Genomic DNA, 12,241 nt, shown 5'->3' with positions numbered 1-12,241 from the left:
GTCTCGGGTGGAGGGGGTGGCTTTTTTGCTGCCCCCCTGAAAAGTGCCGCCCTAGGCCTGGGCCTTGTTGGCCTAGGTCAAAATACTGCACTGGGCTGAGGACTCCGCAACCAAAGAGGCCCGAGGAGATGATGTGATTGGCCTATGAGGGATCCAGTGGTCTTATTGCTGGAAGGTGGTGGCGCTTATCTGCAGACTTTAGTTCTGCTTTAAAGTGATTCTAAAGTTTCATTTTTTTTTCCTTTAAAAATAACCAATATGTTATACTTACCTGCCCTGTGCAGTGGTTTTGCATAGAGCATCCTGGATCCTCGTCTTCTCGGGTCTCCTGGCCCCTCCCTCCTGTCAAGTGCCCCCCACAGCTTGCAGCTTGCTATGGGGGGCAGCGAATCCGCTGCTCTGTGTGTCTATTCAGACACAGAGCTGCCGTTCGTCCCCGCCCCCCCTCTCTCTCCTCATTGGTTAACTGACTTTGACAGCAGCGGAAGCTAATGGCGCCGCTGCTGTGTCTCAGCCAATTAGAGATTCCCGGACGACCGAGGCAATCCTGCACATCGCTGTAACGAAATGGTTTACTTTAGGTAAGTATTAGGGGGCTGCTGCACACAGAAGGTTTTTATCGTAATGCATAGAATGCATTTAGATAAAAAAAAAAATCTTCTTTGGCTAAGTAGATAATGTAGAAAGATGATCCGCACACCAGTTGTTGCTCTTAAGAAATCTTCATTTTTATTCAGAAACCACAATGGACAAACGCAGATAAAATCAGTTGACATGTTTCAGCCTATCAGACTTAAACAGTGCAACAACTGGTGTGCGGATCATTCTTCTACATTATCTACTCAGCCAGATGACTGTGGATTGAGCACCCGGGAGCTCTATCATCAGCATGTTATATGGGTAGAAGCACTGATTCTTCTGTTTGCAAAAAAAAAAAAACCTTCTGCCTTTACAATCACTTTCATCTCTTGATGCGTGACGAGACACGTTTATAGTCTATATGTGCAGTTTGTTTTGTTTTTCCCAAAACGGCAGCTTGGCCATGGTAAGGTAATACTGGTGCTTTATAAATAGGATCTGATCTTTAATGTGTTCTACCACTTTAGATTTTTAACATCTTTAAGACTGCCCAACATACAGTATCTCACAAAAGTGAGTACACCCCTCACATTTTTGTAAATATTTTATTATATCTTTTCATGTGACAAAAACTGAAGAAATTACACTTTGGTACAATGTAAAGTAGTGAGTGTACAGCTTGTATAACAGTGTAAATTTGCTGTGCCCTCAAAATAACTCAACACACAGCCATTAATGTCTAAACCGCTGGCAACAAAAGTGAGTACACCCCTAAGTGGAAATGTCCAAATTGGGCCCAAAGTGTCAATATTTTGTGTGGCCACCATTATTTTCCAGCACTGCCTTAACCCTCTTCGGCATGGAGTTCACCAGAGCTTCATAGATTTCCACTGGAGTCCTCTTCCACTTCTTCATGACAATATCACAAAGCTGGTGGATGTTAGAGACCTTGCGCTCCTCCACCTTCTGTTTGAGGATGCCCCATAGATGCTCAATAGGGTTTAGGTCTGGAGACATGCTTGGCCAGTCCATCACCTTTACCCTCAGCTTCTTTAGCAAGGCAGTGGTCTTCTTGGAGGTGTGTTTGGGGTTGTTATCATGTTGGAATACTGCCCTGCGGCCCAGTCTCGGATGGGAGGGGATCATGCTCTGCTTCAGTATGTCACAGTGCATGTTGGCATTCATGGTTTCCCTATTAACTGTAGCTCCCCAGTGCCGGGAGCACTAATGCAGCCCCAGACTATGACACTCCCACCACCATGCTTGACTGTAGGCAAGACACACTTGTCTTTGTACTTCTCACATGGTTGCCGCCACACACGCTTGACACCATCTGAACCAAATAAGTTTATCTTGGTCTCATCAGACCACAGGACATGGTTCCAGTAATCCATGTCCTTAGTCTGCTTGTCTTCAGCAAACTGTTTGCCGGCTTTTTTGTGCATCACCTTTAGATGAGTCTTCCTTTTGGGACTACAGCCATGCAGACCAATTTGATGCAGTTTGCGGTGTACGGTCTGAGCTCTGACAGGCTGACCCCCCACCCCTTCAACCTCTGCAGCAATGCTGGCAGCACTTATACATCTATTTCCCAAAGACCACCTCTAGATATGACGCTGAGCATGTGCACTCAGCTTCTTTAGTCGACCATGGCGTGGCCTTTTCTGAGTGGAAACTGTACTGGTGAACCGCTGTATGGTCTTGGCCACTGTGCTGTAGCTCAGCTTCAGGGTCTTGGCAATCTTCTTTTAGCCTAGGCCATCTTTAGGTAGAGCAACAATTCTTTTTTTCAGATCCTCAGAGAGTTCTTTGCCATGAGGTGCCATATTGAACTTCCAGTGACTAGTATGGGAGAGTGAGCGCAATAACACCAAATTTAACACACCTGCTCCCCATTCACACCTGAGACCTTGTAACACTAACGAGTCACATGACACTGGGGAGGGAAAATTGCTAATTGGGCCCAATTTGGAAATTTGAGTTTGCTCACTTTTGTTGCTAGCGGTTTAGACATTAATGGCTGTGTGTTGAGTATTTTTGAGGGGACAGCACATATACACTGTTATACAAGCTGTACACTCACTACTTTACATTGTAGCAAAGTGTCATTTCTTCAGTATTGTCACATGAAAAGATATAATAAAATATTTGCAAAAATGTGAGGGATGTACTCACTTTTGTGAGATATTGTATATGTGCAGTGGCAAAAGAGTGGGCTTTAACGCCTACATGCCACACATATGCGTCACTGGGCGGCCTATGTGTGTGAGAGAGCACTACATAGCTTTCGTCTACTAGGGTAAAGTTCAAAAGCCAGTGGGACCGGCTTCTGATCATGTGACCCCTTTGACATTGGTCACATGACTAATTCTTCCTGCCCCTTGGATGTTCCATACTTAAAGGGGTGCTGGGGCAGGCGGGGCGGAGTTAAATGTAACTGCTAACAATTTTGTTTCTGAAGCGCAGAGAGCTGACAATATTTTTTAATAGCGACTGACATTTGAAGCTAAGTAAAATTGCTCCCATTAACAAAAGCAGACTTTGGGCTGGTGTCAGTGGGCTTTGGGTTTGTGTCGATGGTATCAGTTTCACATCGATTTGGGATGCTTTCGAGAAGAATTCACATTAGTGCAAGGGACTGCTGACCACCTACACACCTTTTAATTAGGTTTTGCAGTTTGGAAATGCAAAACTTAGACCATTCAACAACCTGTCTACCCAGGCCCTTACTAAGGTGCAAAATGCTGGGGAATGACCACATGCTAACGTCTGGTATTGAAAGTATATAACACCACTAGTTTCTAAAATCTCATAAAAGCCTGAACATATGTTCATATAATTTAAAGGTTTTTTTTTCTTTAATATTTTTTTAAATCTGCATCTTTTAATAAAATAATACCTGGGGATTCTCCCATAAAATCCTTGTTTAGGTACTTCTTGTTTTAGAATGGCAATGCTGTATCCCTCAAATCTTCTCATGCGTTGTCGCCCCGTGATACGGGCTTCTAATGGACACTACATGTGACCATTTTAACAAACCTTATGCAGACATAGTCCAATGTTCAGTAAACCTGCCTGGAGAAATTCCATACAGTCATCACAGGAATACATGTAGACAGAAAGTCGCTGAAGGCAGCAGCAGATTGGCAGCACAAAGATGCCACAAAAAGATGAAAACCTTTTAAAAAACAGTATTTTTTAAAATGACAATTATTTGATACACAGTATTTTAGCAAACTAAATATAATTCAGTAAGAATTTACATCTTCTTCTTTAAATTCTTCCGTGTATCTGACAGTAACAATTTCTGAAATTGCTTTAGGTTATGTTGCAGAGCCAGGTTTTTTTGCATATAGTTTGTAGCAGAAATACATTCATTCTCTGATGTGTCATTGATAAATGTGTGCTACCCTCAAAATTGCTTTAACTAAATATTTGATTTGCTTATTTTCAGAGCTACTTCTTCCTGCTGTCATCTGATTATGAGCGATCAGAGTGGAGAGAAGCCATTCAGAAGCTGCAGAAGAAAGGTGTTTGTCAAAATACGATCAGTGATCATTTTAGTAATATGTATGACCAAATCTGAGTTAACCAGAACTTGCAGAAAATGTTTTGCTGTTTTTTGCAAATGTATTACCCAAGTCTTAATAATTTTATTCTTTTTATTTTAGATTTACAAGCATTTGCACTCAGTTCCTTGGAGCTCCAGGTACTTACCGGGTCCTGCTTTAAGCTGCGCACAGTTCATAACACGCCAATAATCAGCAATAAAGATGGTAAGTGTGTTTGTCAAAGGGTTGTAGTAGCATGATTATTACCACAAGGTGGTGCTGCTTGTTCATTTTTGTTTAAATGGTTTTGATAATGGTTTATGATTTCTGGAAATACTGCGCTTCGAGTATGAAGTAAATGATTAAAGAACCATCTTTATTTTCCTCTTATCCACTGTTTGCTCCCTCTGAGATATTTTAGAAACAAGGGTTTCTGATTGGTTCCTAGCAGGAAGCACAGTTTGTTTATTATTTGTGTAGAATTTAGAGTTCCATGATCAGTACTGTAATTTGTTGGATGCAGAGATAAGTACAGTGGTAGCACCAGGTCATCTAAAGCCCAGGGCGAACATACCAAACTGCCCCCTACCACCAGAGATGTATGCGCATTATGTGCCAGCAAAATCCCACCCCACAAAAACACTGAGCACTAATCTGCATGCTTACCCCCTAAGCATGAGGTCCCCCTCCTCCCGATATAAATCCCCCCTTTCAGAAAAAATCTTTACCTCCCATCCCCAAAATCCCTCTAGCTGAAATGCCCCCCTCCCCACCCCAAAAAAATAATTAACCCCTCCTAGCACAAATCCTCTACCACTAAAATTGCCCCCCAGTACACATCTTCCCTCCCCCACTTCAAATCCCTACCTCCCAGCACAACTCTTCATCCCCCCTCCCAATACAAATCTCCCTAGATCACCATCCTTAGCACCCCCTCCCCTAAATTTCCCCTCCTGGAGCAATATTTAACGGGGCCCCCCCAATTCTCCCTTTCAGCACAAATCCCCCCCCCCAAAATTTCCCTGTGGCGCCCCCACCTCACATGAAACCACAGCACCCAAGGCAGCTGACCCTCCTGTCCGTCCCTGGTCCCAGTCCTGGGTGGCACTGTTAATAACACATCCCTTTGATAATTGGTTGCAATACATTTGTGGAGCTAGTCCCAAGTACAAGTGAAAAGAAACCTCCAGACCCTATTATGATAAATGTTAAAATATAAAAAAAGGAATCCCAATGACTAAAACATGACCCTTAGCACCCAATCCCCCCCCCCCCCCCTCCCCACATGAACACTTAACACCTAACCTGGCATGTTATTGGCAACCCCAAAGTGTGCCATTACTGCTAAATCACCGAGCTCCTACCTGGCTTAACCCCCCCTAACACCAATTAACCCCTATTCTACTGCATACTCACCACAGTCTTCACCAGAAGCCACACTGAAACAATGTATTGCCAAGGTTCTGGTGCCAGAACAAAAGATTATGCTAGTAAAGGTTTTTTTTCATGGCCTCGTGTACACTGGAGGTTTGGCCATCTCTCCTAGATATCGTTCCTCCTGGCAGCAGTGTTTTGGCAGAAAAGATGCTTGTAAATGTGTTTAGGTGCATCAAGCCATTGAAATAAATGAATGCTCAACCGCTGTGTGCATTAATGTACGTCAGGCATTTTTTTCTTCCAAAACACTGCTGCTCCGGGATGCACTTGCAGTGGTGTTTTTTTCTGCCTTTAAACGCGCCTTCTTCTAAATGCTTATGAGTACATGGACACATAGACTAACATGCAGTTATGTTTAGAGACAGAAAAAAAAAACACAGTGCGCCCCTAACAGCAGTGTTAAAAATGTGCAGTGTGCATAAGGCCTACTGATTGCAGTCTGGGCCATGACTTATTATGGTAATTATTTAGCAGATGGTTCCTATATTGTATTTGGTCATTATATTGAGAGAGTAGAGTAGAATGATTGCCCTTACCATGTTTGAGTTTATCTCCTTATATGTATCAAAACATAGTAAACATGATGGCTTTACAACTCGCCTCTTTTACCTCCCACTGGAACAAATTACTTCCTCCCGGGTAAGTAGGACCCCTCTTTCTTGCACTGGTCCAAATCGATCATCCTGTCCAACTCTGCTATATGCTCTTTGCACCACCTCCGGAGTAAATGGGGACATTTTCCTTTGGACTCTTGGCAAATACAATTAACTCCACCATTTTATATCTTCACTTCCTAGCCACCTGTGCTCTGCAAAAGACCTACTCCCATTTGAGTGACTATTTGCTCCACCAATTATTCCATCTCTCTGCATCTCTTGAATCCAACAGTATTCTTACTACCTTAGCAGAACCTAAATCTCCATTTTATTTGTCGAAATGGGAATAGGAGATGGAATATGTACTTATTGAACCGCAATGAGTAAAAATTCTGAAACTACCCTATGTCTCTTCATTAGACTCAAAAACTGCTGGGCTAAATTACAAGTTTTTTTTAGCAAGGTTATAAATTACCCCATCAAAAGCCCATGTCTACTGTCCAGACTTATCACCTCTTTGCTGGCAGGGTTGCAATACTATTGGCACTCTTGCTTGTGTGTGTTGGGGGTGTCCTATGATCCAAAAGTTCTTGACAAAAATTGTTCAAGCAATTCAACAAATAAGGTGTATCTATTTCAATAAACCCATGGGTGTGTCTCTTCAAAAACAGGGATACCTTGATTACAGTGTATAAAAAGCCCCTTACTGCGTTTTACTGAATGCAGGCTTCTTTCCACACTATCGGTGTTTACAGGACTCGTCTACTCTGAAAGATTGGTTTGCTGTAATAGATAATACAGTATTTGCATTTTGGAAGAACTATTCACTCCCACAAAGGATCTTCTGACAGATTTATTAACACACAAACTGATTGGTTGTATTTTTTAAAAATCTTATATTTATGAAGACCACCTTGACCCAAAAAGTGGTCAGTGAACTAGACCTCGCTTGCCTTTTATGCCATATCATCTACCTACCAGCTGCTAGGTTTATGTTTATAACTTCCAAAAATCAGTGGCCCCATCACCCTTACCTTAGTCTCTCGATACTCCGATGTCCTGATGTTTGATGCTTCACAGTGTTATTGAATCTACTTAAATGAACAATTTATTGCACTATGTATGACATATGGTTTATTGACCTTATTTTATTATACCTTCCTTTATAATCCTTTTAAAACTCTAGAAAAAAGTGTATTACAAAATAGTAAATATCTGATTGGCTGGGTTACTAACTCTTTCTTGCCAGATTATTTTATTTATAGTCTTGTGCCAAGTTCTCTTTTGTGTAAAATTTTCCCTTGGCCCTGTTTGTTTAGGGTTTATTTGGATGCAGACCTACATCACTTTAGCATGTGGCTCTTATGTGGGATTCCACAATTTTTGTGCATTTTTTGGCCTGCTTCATTATCTGATGCATATGGACAGCAGGTCAACCAAAGTAAACCACCTCCACCCGTAAAAGAAATATCCGTCTTGGGTGCAACTACTATTGGATTAAGCACAGCATACAGCTAAAAATACATTTACTGTATGGTACATTTATTTGGATGGTTAACTCTGCATTCACCTGTTTTTCTGTAAACATTTCCATCTGCCAGGCAGACACAGATTTGCATGAATGATTTCATACTCTGCTTCCCAGAATCTGGCATGGGTACTGGAAATTTTTCCAAAGATCTTTTGTGGTCTCCGATTTGCCACATTAATAATAAAATGTGATTTGGAATCATTTTAATGAAAAAAAGATTTGAGTTTAGATATATAGTGCTGAAAGAAGCTGTGCAAAGGCATGCGGTGTAGGAGTGTGCTGCTTCAGCCATGTTTGTTTTACACCTCACATCTGCCGGACTGGCATTTGATGTGGTTAGACCGTGCAGTTTCCTTTTTTTTTTTTCTTTCTTCTTTTTTTTTTTTTTTTTTTTAAATATTGAATTTCAGATAAATTAAAATCACAGGTTCATGGAAACAGTTGCGCAGGCCGCAGTAAATTTGACAGTCTTGGGGAAGTGCTTTTACTTTTTAACCTGTGAGCCTGAGATTGTAAAGCAAAATACATAAATATACAAAAATTATACTACATAACATTATTTTTATTATTTGTGCTAATATATTCCACGTAAAGACTGTACCCTAACAATTAAACTCTAAAAATACATGAAACTGTCACAAGAACCCTCCCAAGTGGCAATAGAAGAAGTAGCACAAGACTATAAGGAATATGTTGTAGCAAAATATAGAATGCCAGGGGAAATTTGACGGAAGTTTTGTATTGTGAAGTAGATAAGATTTTAAGAAGTTTGGACAAAAAAAAAAAAAATACATAAACGCAACAAGAACGACACTAGTCTGTGCGCTGGTCATCATACCCTCCCAAAAGCTGGTAAATACGGTTCATAAGTGCATTATAGTCTATAAACAACACTTGGCAGCTGCAGCTCATAAAAGATTCCACTAGGTGGCAGGAACATTCTAAGACCAAAAAGAAACTAGCGCAATCGCACTAGTGTAAAATCATTTATTAAAGAATTATTAAAAACCGAATCCAATGCTCTCACATTAGATTAGGAATAGATTAAAGAAAAAATAGAACGTCCCGTTTATACTTGAGTATAAGCCGAGGCACCTAATTTTACCCCAAAAAAGTGGGAGAACTTATTGACTCGAGTATAAGCCTAGGGTGGGAAATGCAGCAGCTACTGGACCCAACTGGACCACCACGAGACACAAAACAGGCTGCGGGCATGGTACAGGAGATGCAGGGCTGTGGGCATGGTACAGGAAATGGTTCAGGCATGGCACAGGTGATGGTAAAGGCATGGCACAGGTGATGGTAAAGGCATGGCACAGGAGATGCAGTGGTGCGGGCATAGAGGAGAATGTCCTGTACCATGCCTGCAGCACTGCATGAGGAAATGCAGGGGCTGTGGAGGAGTCTCACCTGTCGGTGAGGTACCTTAGATTTAAAAATGGTGCTGTCCGGCGCCAACACATGACAGCGCATGCGCCGCCGATGCTCGGGAAAGCCCGTACACGTTCAGCTATTCCTGGGCAGACGGCGCATGCGCGGTGACATGTTGGCGCCGGGCGGCACCATTTTTAGAAAGTAAGTGAGCCAGTGACTCTAGTATAAGCCGAGGGGGGCTTTTTCAGCATAAAAAAACATGCTGAAAAACTCGGCTTATACTCGAGTATATACGGTACATACTGTCCCCCACCGGCTCTAAGCCAAAGAACTAAGTGATCACGTGACCGCTGATTGCTCAATTCTTGGAGTAACTCTGACGTCAGCGCCTGCCCCCCTCTCTAGCCCACTACTCTTCTTCTGAATACTTTTAAAATCTTGATAAAACACGTTGAGGAAGTGATGTCAGACACAGGACCTGGAATTAGCGGGTCCGCCATCTTCACCTATATGAGAGTCCATTCCTGTGGGAGGGGGACACAGCAGTTGATTTTGATGTTATAAATACACAAATGGTTTAGGTGAATTGGGTGCCACGCTATTTGATTAAATGTGGGCACAATTGTACACTTTGTGTTTTTGTGGTGTTTGAGAACATTACCCTGTGGTTATTTCATTGTTTTTGGCTCACTGTTCTCTCCTGGGAGGATATAAATAGAAGTTTTTTTTATGAGAAGAGTGACGAAGGGGAAGAGTGGCATCTGGTGTCCAGTAAAAATAATTAAATATGCCTTTTTTTAGACCAATTTACACTGGAGAGTCTAATAATTCATCATTGAGAGTTCAGTTTTACCTTTGTTTTCACTGAAGTGAAGTATATAGTGAAGATTTCAGTATTTTTCACTAAGTTTGGACATTTGACATGGTCTATTTGTTTTTGGTATACTCTTAGTACTGTGGTGGCCCACTGCACATGTTCCTTTGTCACAGGACAGGCAGTCACTTCTTTTCTCCCCCTATGTTGGAGTGATGGATATTGGGGACCCTCCTCTCAGGGTCATCTCATTCAATTTTCCTTTGTTTTAGCTGCTGGGGACAAGTTTAGTTCCTGAGAAGTCTACCTTGTCTGTCTCTGTGGATCAGGTAGTCCCTGGTGTGATTTCTCAGCCTTTCCATCAGGAGACTGACATAAATATTTCTCTCCATATTTGGGGGCTTCACTCATGGAAGCAACATAATTTCTGGGGCCACTTTCTGGTGTTCAGAGCAGGTAGCCCCTTCTCCACCGTGGGATTCCACCTCCGGTAATTCTGGTTCAGGCTCTATTGGACAAAGTCTAGGTGCTGCTTTACTTTCACCTATAACGGGTAGTCAAAGTCCTTCCTGCGACAGGAGAAGTAGTCTAATCCCAGCAATTGGACAATGCAGATAATCTTTTAAGGACAATCTCTTGGGAGCCATTTCTTACACTAGTAGCCTTTAAACATGGAGGTGAGATTCTCACAGCTAAGTTTCTCTGATCCTGCGTGACAGGTGGATGTCATTGCTGGAGGTCCCTATGCCACCCTGGATTGTCAACAGGCAGAAAACGCAAGTCTCATGCTGCAGATTCCAATTCACTGAAACAGAGCATGTCTTGAGTACTTTGTGGGACCTGTCCACTTGGGATTAGGTCCTCCTCCTTCAGCTGATCTACAGTCTCTTAAAGTTTTCCTCTGCCCCTAATTGGACAAATGCTCTTAGCTGTAATGACTCTGGTCTCTTTTTCTGCAACCTTTAATGCTAAACTAGTGCTGGGAGATCAGGAACTTTCCTAGACCTGTAACTTGAGGTCAAAGGTAGGCAGGGTGGTTTTTCAGCAGGAGGATTCTTTTGGCATGTCCCAGTGTTGCCAGAGAGGTTCTTCCCATCTCAACAGTGTTGGACCAACATTTAACTTCTTTCCCCTGTCTACCCCTGTGGACGTGGTTCAATTCACCCTATCCCTTTTAGTCACACTTCGTGGGATCGGCTCGAAGTTCTGTGGTGATCTCAGGAGTCATTTTTCTGGTTAGTCTCATCTGGTTTGATTAGCTGTTTGGTCAGACAACCTTTTTTACACAGATTTTTCATCCCTTGATCCTGGTCAGGAGCATGACGGCTTGGCACCTTCCAACTCAGTCCAGTTGGTCTTTCTTTCCAGGACCTGTGTTGTCCTGGGCTCTTTCTTGAGGCCTGTTCCAATAGAGGTGTAGGCCCCTTTCACACTTGTGCGACTTGTTCTGGGACTTGGGACTCTAAAGTCGCATGACAAGTCTTACCACATGATTTCCAATGTGTACTGTTTATATCTGTGCGACTTCAAAGTAGTCCCTGTACTACTTTGGTCCAACTTTGGTGCGACTTGAAGTCCATAGACCTCAAGATTACACAGGCATTGCCTCAAGTCGCATGACTCAATTTCTTGCTAACCACATCAGGTTTTGGGTTATTTTCTTCCCTTACGGTAAACTTTTGTTTTGCACATTTTTTTATGGGTTTTTGGTTGATCATCTTCTTACTGGTTCATGTTCAGTGTTACCTTCCATGTGTAGGCTGTGTCTTCTGGCAGTGACCTTTCTGTCTAGGTGTTGAGCATCAGGTTGATTCTTCGTGCCCTCCCTCTGCTTATGTTGGCATGTTCCCCTATCTGATATGGGGCTTGGCCTCATCATCATATGTTTTGATGATTCAATGCACATTGTATTTTATTAAATCAAAAAGATCCTGCGCTAAAAATTAAGTGACTGGGTGAATAATGTGAATGTGAAAATGGTGAAAGCAGCTGAAAACACTTGATTAAAGTAAATCAGACAATATAAAACACAAAATAGTGCAGCGCTATCAAAAATTTGGTGCAAACGATACAAATATAAAATCATTAATAAGGTGTAAATATATAACACTAAGTGATAAAGTGAATAAGAAAGTCCATAAATTAATAATCGTGACTCCAAGTCAAAGAGGTCCCAGAGAGGTGATGTCCGAGTGGAAGGCTTGAATCCCAAGGAGAGATAGGAATACACCCATGGTATATATATCAAAGTGGCCGCTTAACAGAGATTAAGGCCTCCAACCTAATGGAATGGCCATACACACTTTGGATATCAAACCAGATAAATCGTATCCTTCATAGTCCAGGTAAACCAGATATA

General features: G+C 42.1%; 1 protein-coding gene across 6 annotated transcripts in view; it reads left to right on the top strand.

Moving 5' to 3' along the window:
• Positions 1–12,241, top strand: part of ABR (ABR activator of RhoGEF and GTPase) — a 716,822-nt gene that overhangs the window by 583,142 nt on the left and 121,439 nt on the right. For all 6 annotated transcript variants that reach the window (XM_082247579.1, XM_082247581.1, XM_082247580.1 and 3 more), the window contains 2 exons: positions 4,034–4,109; positions 4,251–4,355. In XM_082247579.1, the coding sequence (XP_082103705.1) occupies positions 4,034–4,109; positions 4,251–4,355 (181 nt within the window). The remainder of the gene's footprint in view (positions 1–4,033; positions 4,110–4,250; positions 4,356–12,241) is intronic.

Source organism: Pelophylax lessonae, assembly GCF_965119305.1.
Source record: "Pelophylax lessonae genome assembly, chromosome: 2".
In the NCBI taxonomy this organism is placed as follows: domain Eukaryota; kingdom Metazoa; phylum Chordata; class Amphibia; order Anura; family Ranidae; genus Pelophylax; species Pelophylax lessonae.
Note: the sequence above shows the minus strand (reverse complement) of the source record. Positions and strands in the feature narration are given on the sequence as shown.